General features: G+C 42.9%; 1 protein-coding gene across 1 annotated transcript in view; it reads right to left on the minus strand.

Annotated features, from left to right (window-relative positions):
• The window catches only part of LOC117359286 (V-type proton ATPase subunit d 1), a 642574-nt gene extending 633516 nt beyond the window's left edge, over window positions 1–9058 (minus strand). The window contains exon 1 of the mRNA XM_033941795.1: window positions 8636–9058. Coding sequence (XP_033797686.1) covers window positions 8636–8765 — 130 coding nt within the window. The 5' untranslated portion in view covers window positions 8766–9058. The remainder of the gene's footprint in view (window positions 1–8635) is intronic.
• Window positions 9059–11016: the final 1958 nt, after the last annotated feature.

Below are 11016 nucleotides of genomic sequence, written 5' to 3' on the forward strand. Positions count from 1 at the left end.
TATGTAAGTGACATTGCTGAAGGGTTAGAAGGAAAAGTGTGCCTTTTTGCAGATGATACCAAGATTTGTAACAGAGTAGACACCGAAGAGGGAGTGGAAAATATGAAAAAGGATCTGCAAAAGTTAGAGGAATGGTCTAATGCCTGGAAACTAAAATTCAATGCAAAGAAATGCAGAGTAATGCATTTGGGGATTAATAATAGGAAGGAACCGTATATGCTGGGAGGAGAGAAGCTGATATGCACGGACGGGGAGAGGGACCTTGGGGTGATAGTGTCCGAAGATCTAAAGGCGAAAAAACAGTGTGACAAGGCAGTGGCTGCTGCCAGAAGGATTCTGGGCTGTATAAAGAGAGGCGTAGTCAGTAGAAGGAAGAAGGTGTTGATGCCCCTGTACAGGTCATTGGTGAGGCCCCACTTGGAGTATTGTGTTCAGTTTTGGAGACCGTATCTGGCGAAAGACGTAAGAAGACTTGAGGCGGTCCAGAGGAGGGTGACGAAAATGATAGGAGGCTTGCGCCAGAAGACGTATGAGGAGAGACTGGAAGCCCTGAATATGTATACCCTAGAGCGGGGGTCGGCAACCTGCGGCTCCAGAGCCGCATGCGGCTCTTTTCCACCTTTGCTGCGGCTCCGGTAGTGTGTCACGCAGGCATGCAGTTACAAGTCCGGCGTCGCGGCGGGAAATAGCCATGCTGAGCAGTGAGCTCAGCACATACACAGATGAAAGCCTTGCTTGCTGATTGGTCCGGCGGCCCCGCCCCGCCGTGCCGCCGGACCAATCAGCAAGCAAGGCTTTCATCTGTGTAGTGCTGAGCTCACTGCTCAGCATGGCTATTTCCCGCCGCGACGCTGGACTTGTAAGGTGCACGCTGAAAAAGAAATCATCCTGGCCGGGGTCGGTGTCATGCTCCGGAGATCTACAGCCTTCCTATCTCCCTCTCCCTTCTACCTGCTTCCGGCCACATCCCCTGCTCCGCGGCTCTCTTCGGCAACTCAGCAGCAGCGATGGACACAAGCTTCTGACGTCGGGGCCTACCCTCTGCGAGTCCCGCTTGTTTCAACTTCCTTTTTCCACAAAGGCGGGACTCGTAGAGGGAAGGCCTCGATGTCAGCAGCTTGTCTTGATCACTGCTGCTGACGAGTTGCTGAAGAGAGCCGCGGAGCAGGGGGGTGTTGCCAGGTGCAGGTAGAAGGGAGAGGGCCAGATGCAGGACTCGTGGTGAGGGAGGGGAAGAGAGAAAGAAAGAGAGAGGGGAGGGAAACAAAAGGAAATATTTCATACTGGGCTGGGCCGGAGTGGAGGGAGGGTGGAAAGATTCTAGCTACAGGGTGCAGTAACAAAGGAAAAGGGGGGAAAGCTGAAAATGGAGATAGTGACACAAAAAAGAGAAAGGGTAAGCAGGACCTACTGAATAAGGATAGAGATACAGAGGGGACATGAAGAGGAGGTGAAATAGAGACATAGAAGTAATGCTGAAAAAGTGTGTGGGGGGAGATAAAGACATTGAAAGGGCAAATGGTGAACATGGCGTAAAGATAAGGACAGAGACAAATGAAGATTCTGAAAAAGTGGTGAGATAGGGATATAGGTGAGATGGACACAAAGAAGGGTGATGCTGGAAAATAGGTGGAATGGTAATTCTGACAGACACAGAAGGGAAATGCTGGATCAAGGAGAGATGGGGCTCAGGCTGGATGGAATGAGGAGAAATGCCTTGTTGGCCCGGAACTTCCTCTCCTACGTCAGAATTGACGTCAGGGAGCGGAATGCTGGTCAGCGCAACACTTCTGCAGGGAAAGCTTGGGACGGTGGTGGCTTGGGGGCTGTTCCCCGATTGCGGTGGCAGCAAACCGAGTGGCTTGGGGGGACGGCACGGAGACAGAAAGAAGGGGGAACAGGGAGACAGAAAGAAAAAGTTGGGGGAGAGAATGAGGTCTGGAGGAGAGGAAACATACAGGAGGCTGAAAGAAAGGAAGAAAGATTGGATGCACAGTCAGAAGAAGAAAGTGCAACCAGAGACTCATGAAATCACCAAATAGCAAAGGTAGGAAAAATGATTTTATTTTCAATTTAGTGATCCTGTATATAGCATTAAGATAAGAAACAATATATGCAGTGTTAGATTTGTTTTATAATGGTTTTGCGGCTCCAAGTTTTTTTTTTCTTTTCGAAAACGGGTCCAAGTGGCTCTTTATGTCTTAAAGGTTGCAGACCCCTGCCCTAGAGGAAAGGAGAGACAGGGGAGATATGATTAAAGGGTATTAACGTAGAATAAAATCTTTTCCAGAGAAAGGAAAATGGTAAAACCAGAGGACATAATTTGAGGTTGAGGGGTGGTAGATTCAGGGGCAATGTTAGGAAATTCTACTTTACAGAGAGAGTGGTGGATGCCTGGAATGCGCTCCCGAGAGAGGTGGTGGAGAGTAAAACTGTGACTGAGTTCAAAGAAGCGTGGGATGAACACAGAAGATTTAGAATCAGAAAATAATATTAAAGATTGAACTAGGCCAGTTACTGGGCAGACTTGTACGGTCTGTGTCTGTGCATGGCCGTTTGGAGGAGGATGGGCAGGGGAGGGCTTCAATGGCTGAGAGGGTGTCGATGGGCTGGAGTAAGTCTTAACAGAGATTTCGGCAGTTGGAACCCAAGCACAGTACCGGGTAAAGCTTTGGATTCTCGCCCAGAAATAGCTAAGAAGAAAAAAAAAAAAAAATTTAAATTGAATCAGGTTGGGCAGACTGGATGGACCATTCGGGTCTTTATCTGCCGTCATCTACTATGTTACTATGTATGTTACTATGTTACTATGATCTGACAAAATTATTGGATCTATAGAGGCTTGTGTAACCTGTTGCACTAATTGATCAGAAACAAAAATATAATCAATTCTGGAAAAAGATTTATGAACATGTGAACAAAATGAAAATTCTCGATCATTAAAATGAAGTATACGCCAGATATCTTTCAAGTTATAAGATTGTACAAAATTATCTAGACCTAAAAATTTCACAATTCTACTAGGATTTTTATCCATTAAAGGATCTATAACAGCAATAAAATCCCCTGCTACTACTAAATTGGTAGTAACCAGTGGTAAAACTAATTATTGTAGAGTCTTAAAGAAATCAATTTGGTTTGAATTAGGGGCATACACATTGAAAATCGCCACAGAAATATTGCCCATGCCCATGTCAATATACAACCATCTGCCTAAAGGATCTGCAGCTACCATATTAAATGTTACAGAACATTTTTTATTAATTAATATAGCTATTCCAGCTTTTTTCCTTATCGCAGGAGCAAAGAAGCAATGTTTCACCCAATTACCCACCAACTTTTTAGATTCTTCTCCAGAAAGATGCGTCTCCTGCAGAAAGCAAACATCCGCATTCTGTTGTTTAAGATATAATAATATCTTTTTTCTTTTAATCGGATGGTTGAGGCCATTAACGTTTAATGAAAGAATTTTAAAAACCATTATAAAAACAAAATACAATGTCCATTAATATCCATCAAAACAATATTATATAATCCTTTTCCCCATATCAACAACTGAACACAAATCCCTCCCTCAACCCCTAAAATTCCCCCAATACCCCTCACCCCCACCCCCACCCATCCCTCCCACAATATAAATGAAAACTTTTAAACACACATACAGGCTAAGTAAAAGAAAAACTTCCCTCAGGCTATCCCAGTGGTCTCAAACTTGCGGCCCGGGGACCACATGCGGCCCGCCAGGTACTATTTTGAGGCCCTTGGTATGTTCATCATAATCACAAAAGTAAAATAAAACAATTTTTTGATCATATGTCTCTTTAGCTATAAATTACATTATTGTTAGTAAGACTTAGCCAAAAGGAAAGATTTATAAACTATAAAGAGTTTTACCTCATGCAAAATTGTCATTTCTTTAATAAGACATTAACTATTTTATCTGCGGCCCTCCAAGTACCTACAAATCCAAAATTGGCCCTGCAAAGGATTTGAGTTTGAGACCACTGGGCTATCCCATAGACAATCTTAGTAATTAACCTAAACTTCTTTATAACAAAAAAAAAGTCACATTAAAAAATTCATTTAAATGTATTCCCATATCTTATCTTTTTTCCCCTCCCTATTCCTTTTATCTTCCTTTATGGAAGAGTACTTACTAATATTCAATCAAATAAAATAAACTAACAACAAAAATTATATTGTTAAATTCTCTCCATCAGCACTATATCCTGCCAAAAAATAAAACTCAAATTACTCAGGCAAAAAATACTTTTTAACCTTTATAAAACCCATAAATTATCTAATTTTACTACCCACATTGGTGACAGAACCCAATAAATTCTATTTTATTTAAACCTTAACTCCAAAAAGAAAAATCATCTTAACATACATTCTGAAGGCACAAATCATTAAACAAACTATGAGTAACATGCAATTTCCCCACAAATCAGTCATTCTTCAGAGGTAACAGAACCCCCAAAAAACATTTCAATTCACTCCACATAGATGCATAAAAATCAATTTTCATACAACCCTGTCAACCAAATTATGAAATAAAAACGTCAGCTGAATAGAACTGATCCACATGCAGCACATCAAAAAATTCCACAATATTCTTCTTTATGAAAAACAATTGTGCTGCTATAGTAAATTCCTAATCCATCCATCTGAAATGTTCCAAATCCAAGTGCAGCATGTAGCAGTCACCTTCCTGCATCTTTCCTCCAACCAACCATGTCAAAAATTCTTATAAAATCTTCACAAAGTAATTCCACCGTATGATGTATAACAGAGATCAGGCCGTATCATACAGGCACTAACTCCGTACATTGTTCAACACATCATATCAGCCATATTCCAACATCTTGAATGTATAATCCAAAGTTTGATGAAAATTTTCCATACCAACGCTGCGAATAATGCGATGGACTGTCCAGATATGAAAGGTAAGACCACACGATGCAGTAACATCATCATCTTGAGTCCAGGAGAAATACACAATCCAGAGGCAAATTCCCATTCGCTCACAGTTCCATGCTAAATCCTGCCTTCTGAACTCCATCTTCACACTTCCTCAATTTAATAGGCAGTGCACGTGACTTATATCAATCACTTCCTAGTAAGATACACCCGACATCCAAATTGTTCACAGCGCCACCCTCCAAACTGGCAAACCACCTCAATTGCAGGACTGAAAGAAAAAGAGACTAAACACTTTAAGTTAGTGACCATTCTTCATTTATACAGGATACAAAAAAAAAAATCCCATACTGAAGTAAACCATCCGATATTCATATCCATTAACTGTAATTTCTTTGTATCGAAAGAGTCATTTAACAGCCATCTTCTGTAGAATCTTTACTATGAGTCAAGTAGCCGCGAGACCGTAACAGAATGTATGAGCCATTCAAGTTCAACTGTAACATTCCTTAACGAAGAAACTTTATAAATTGAAATAATTTTATAATTTGAAATAACTTTATAAATTGAAATAATTTTTGAACAACTAAAGAAATAAACAAATTACATTAATTAAGAAAAAAGAAAAATAGCAAAAAAAATATATATTTCCAAAACCATTCTTATGTAGCTATAGGCAGTTCACATTGATCCAAAAATTCCTTTAGCTTCATGCATCTTCAAAACTTAAAGTTTTATTTTCATAAGTGGCTCGCATAGTTGCCGGGTAAACCAAACCATACCTAGCTCCTAATTCCCTTAATTGCGGACGCAAATCTAACAGTTGTTTTCTTTTATAAGGAGTCACTTTAGCAAAGTCAGGAACAATAAAAATCTTCGAGTCATGACACTTGAGATCTTTATTTTCTTTAGCCAGTTTAAGTATTTCAGTTACCTGCTGGTAACGAAGCATTTTAAAGATCAATGGACGCGGTCCTTTTTGATTACTGACTCTTTTCATTGGGATCCTGTGTACCCTTTCTAATTCTATCGGATGTTTACTTTGAATCGGCAAAATCTTCGGTAAGAAATTAACCAAAAAAGCAATCGGGTCATTCTTTTCTATCCCTTCAGGTAATCCAATCACTCTTAAATTGCTCCTTTTCTCACGATTAGATAAATCTTCCAACTCCTTTTTTAACAACTCAATCTCTTTATGATCTTTTCTATACTGTATTATTTCTGCCTCAGTCTTTTCCACACGCTTCTCCAGATGATCCACTTTCACATCTATTACTTGCAGTCTTAGTCAAACATACCACTTCCTCTTTAACTTCTTTTATATTTTTTGCATTTTCTAAGACAATCTTCTTTAATTTCTGTGTCTCCTTCATAAGAACCTTATTCTCAATTTCATCCGACAGTAATGGAACCCGCAGAGGAGATGTCGACTCTAATTTTGACCTTTTAACACTTCCTACACTAGTTCCCACCAAAGAAGTTTTATTTTGTTTACCTGAAGACATTCCTTTATCTAAAAAACTCCTCCGAAATGACTTTCATTAACGTTTTGCATCTAATAATTCAATAATTAGCCTGACTCCACGGAGCTATTCAATCACACAGCCATCTTGGTCCACCTCAAAGCCATGCCCCCAAAAAGTCATCTGACTTGACCTCTTTGAAAACCCGTGAAATATAAATGATAATTAACATTTTCTCTGCATACAGTGTGCTTTGTGTTTTTTAAAATTTTATTGTTGGTAGATCATTCTGACTTGGCCAAGAAGGTAAGGGGAGCTGCTGAAAGACATCTAGTAATCCTTGCAGGCTTGACTGTGCAGGGAATTATTTTTGTAAAATCATGTTTTGTTATGCGACTCAATAAAGAAAAATGGGGAGACCAAATGATCCACAATAAAAACAATCCACCGATGAAAACAAAAACTGTGGATACAGATCTTCTGGAGATAATTTATTAAACACTGACATATAAAACCATGAAAATTTAATTTAAAAAGTACAATGATAAAAAATACTGTGATAAAAATCCAACCAGACCCTACACAGTCTGTGTTTTGGCAAACACACCTTCCTCAGGGGTCCAATGGTTTGCAAACACACATATAAAGAATTGGACTGAAAACAGTCTATTGTCTTTAAATATGTGAGCAAAGAACACCTCAGACAAGTTGAAGTAGCAAAAAAATGCGACTGGCATTATTTACACTTTAATCTCTATGAATGAATAGAATGAAAATGATATAAAACTGCTTGCTTGTTTTTATGTGCTTGTGCTGAAGGGAAGTGGAGAGAGAGTTGGCCGAGGACGCTGAAGGGAAATGTGGAAGAGAGAATGGGGAGAAGACTTTGATTTATAAATTGACAATTGTACAGAATATTGTTTCTTTTTATTCTTTAATATAATAAATTCAGTATAAAACTATTCGAGGCTTGTGGATGGGATCAGGTGGTTTGCGGGGATGGGGACTGAGCTCACGGGGACGGGACAGGATGGAGACAAATTATTTTCCCCATGTCATTCTCTAAGCTCTGCCACGAATCAATTTTGACTATGGGCGAATGGGGTGGGGTGTCAGTCAGGTTGACGTAGCCGTCGTAGCGCAAGCGGGCACGGGGTATGGCTGTAAAAAAAAAATAATTGTACTGCTGATTTTGGCTCTTTTGATTAATGAGTTTGCCTACCACTGTCCAAGCCCTAGGTCCTAGTAATATGAAATAGCTGGTGCAGTAGTTACCAAAATTTATTGGTTCACAGAACTCTTAGAGTTTAAACAATTTTTTTTCACAGCTCCCTTAGGCCATACCATTTCCTCTCAGGTCTCCACCCACTGGTGACAGCGATGACAGTGCAGAGTCCTACTTTTGCTGGTGGAGATACCCAAGCGCCATGATGCCTGAGCAGTGAGGAAACTGGCACCGACACAAACTAAGCATGGACAGGAATGCCAGGATCAGCAACTGAAACATACCCGCTGGCTGTTGTTTACTTCCTCTTGCCACATGGCACTCGGATACTACTAGACTGCTTCAGCTGGCAAGGCTTGGGCTTCCTCATCAGCTATTCCACAGTTTTGAAGGAGTCTTCAAATATGCTGCAGCTCCCTGAGTTTGCTGTGGTGACTGGGGAAACCACAATGCAGAGTTTGGAAATCAGAGTTGATGCATAACTGTATGCATAACAGCATATTGTGCACAATTTGTTGACCACTTGCTATGGACCCAGATCTGGTACAAAACTGCTAACGTTCCATAGGTGAACCTTCACCCTTTCACTGCACCCCCATCATTATGCATTGTTGATGGGGGGGGGAGGTGTTACACACTATTGAAAGCAATTTCCAAAGGCCAATTACTCAAGTAAATAGGCTGTTCAAAAACTGCTTATTCTTCCGGACACATTGATGATTCTTTAGAATTTATGTGACCGTCAATATACGGGAGCAGCTTTGTGGGTCCTTCAGAAAACTCAATGACTGTCCAGGCTCATAGGACTGCCAGAATCTAATTGCTTTGCTTTGTCTCCGGCTGCTCTTTGCTGCTGCACTGTACCTCAACCCACACATAAGCAGGTACTGTCCAAAACGATGGCCTAATCATGCCTAGTGTCTGGGCTAACCCTGTTTACACCGTATTTACCGATGGATAGACACTACGTATGAATATAGGTACAGTACAACTGTGTAACAGAAATAATTTTACATCACCGACTTACCTTCCAGGGTTTCGCACTGCACAAGATTCAAGTAATCCGCTTGGCTCAAGATTCCGGCCTTGAAGCCCCGGACCAGTCCCTCTAGGTAGCCATTATCCACATTGAAATAAAGCTCCGGGAACGCCGACATTATGATGACTGGGCAATGTCAGAGTTCTCTACGAAATTGTGTACAAGACGGTCGGTGACAGCCCCCTTTCTAAAACAGTAATAGGAATAAGAGAAAATCCAGCTCCGCAGTGTTCCACAAGAAAGAAAAGCAATTGTCATTTACGTCTAAACAGCTGTGCAGAAAACCAGAGGCACAGACGTGAAATCACGTAACGTGACGTGAAATCTTCTCACTGTCGGAGAGGTCACGCGACTTAATCCGAAGACTCCAATTTGCCATTTTTACTGCTGGAAATCCACGTTCCAATACAATAAGCATGCCCACACTTTACAATTCCATCGCTTAAAATGGTATTTATTGCTTGTTTACTTTGGGACCAGACGCTCCTGTGACCTTGGGCAAGTCACGTAATCCTTCTAGGTACTGCAGATAGAAGTGAGTCTGTTGGAATTAGGAAAAATACTTAGGGCTCCTTTTACAAAGGCGCGTAATAGCCACGCTAAACCGCTGGCCACGCTAGCCGCTACCGCCTCGTCTTGAGCAAGCAGTAGTTTTTCGGCCAGCGCAGGGGTTAGCACGTGATTAAGAGTCACGCGCGCTAAAGCCGCTAACGCGGCTTCGTAAAAGGAGCCCTTAGAGCCTGTTTTACAAAGCCGCACAACAACAACCCTGAAGCCCTTTAAGGGCTACTTTTACTAAGCTGCTATAGCATTTTTAGTGCGTGCTTAGTACGCGCTAAATTGCCGCACGTGCAAGACACTAACATCAGCATTGAGCTGGTGTTAGTTCTAGCCGCGTAGCACGGATTTAGCGCGTGCGGTTCTGCGCGCGCTAAACCCGTGCTACGCAGCTAGAACTAACGCCAGCTCAATGCTAGTGCTAGTGTCTAGCGCGCGCGGCAATTTAGCACACGCTAAGCACATACTAAAACCGCTATTGCAGCTTAGTAAAAGGAGCCCTAAATCTCTATGGGCCTCGGGGCCGTTACCGCACAACATTGTAAAACAGGTCTTTATTGTGAAGAGGGGCAGTGGCGTACCAAGGGGGGCGGTCCGCCCCATGTGCATGCCCCAAGGGGGGTGCACAGCCGGCCACTCTCCCTATTCTGCCGCTGCTGCCTTTCCTTAACCAGCAGCAGCGGCAATAAACTGGGGTGTCCGCGGGTGCTCACCGGTGTTGCTCAGCTTCTGGCTGGCTCCCCTGCTGAAAGCCGCGGGCATCCGCTCCTCACACGATCCGCGGCTGCATCGGAAGCGTTCTCTCTGACGTCACGATGTCAGAGAAGAGGCTTCTGATACAGCCGTGGATCGGTGAGGTGTGGACGCCCATGGCTTTCAGCAGGGGAACCAGCCAGAAATACTGGGCAGGGAAGGAGGGGGGGTAGAAATGCTGGGCAGGAAGGGGGAGGGTAGAAATACTGCACAAGCAAGGGGGGGGGGAGAAATGCTGCAAAGGTAAGGGGGGGAAGACATGCTGCTGCTGCTGCACAGGGAAGGGGCGGAGAAATGCTGCACAGGCAAGGGGGAGAGAAATGCTACTGCATAGGCAAGGGGGGAAGAAATGCTGCACAGGCAAGGGGGGGAGAAATGCTGCTGCTGCACAGGGAAGGGGGAGAAAAGCTGCTGCTGCACAGGGAAGGGAAGAGAAATGTTGCTGCTTCAGCACCCAATTGGGGAGAGAGAGGGAAGGAGGGAGAAGGAAGACAAGGGAGAGGAATCAGAGATGCCAAGTCCATGGAAGGAAAGGAAAAGAGATACCAGACCATGGAGGGGGAGGAACAGATGCCATGGCATGAGGGAAGGGAAGGAGATAGAGATACCACACCATGGTGTGGAGTGGGAAGGAAGGAAGGAAAGGAGAAGAGAAAGAGAGAGATGCCAAAGCATAGGGGAGGGGGTGGAGACAGAAAAATGGAGAGGGGGTGAAGCTGAAATGAATCATGCAAAGGAGAGAAGTTTATTGAAGGGACATAGAAGTTTATTGAAGGGATATACAGTTTATTGAAGGGACATAGAAAGAGGGAAGATGCCATATGGAAGAGAGAGAGGGTGCAGTAGACGGAAGGGGCAGAAAGAGTGTGGGCAGTAGATGGAAGGGGTAGAGAGAGAGGGCTGAAGCTGGGTGGAAGGGGCAAAGGGAGGGCAGATGTTGCATGGAAGGAGAGAGGACAAACGCTGTATAGAAAGAAGAGAGCAAAGAGAAGATGATTAAAGCAAAAACGACAAAAGGTAGAAAGATTTTTTTGTTGCTTTACTTAGAATCAAGTAGG

The sequence above is a fragment of the Geotrypetes seraphini genome, chromosome 4, assembly GCF_902459505.1.
Source record: "Geotrypetes seraphini chromosome 4, aGeoSer1.1, whole genome shotgun sequence".
NCBI classification, from domain to species: Eukaryota; Metazoa; Chordata; class Amphibia; order Gymnophiona; family Dermophiidae; genus Geotrypetes; species Geotrypetes seraphini.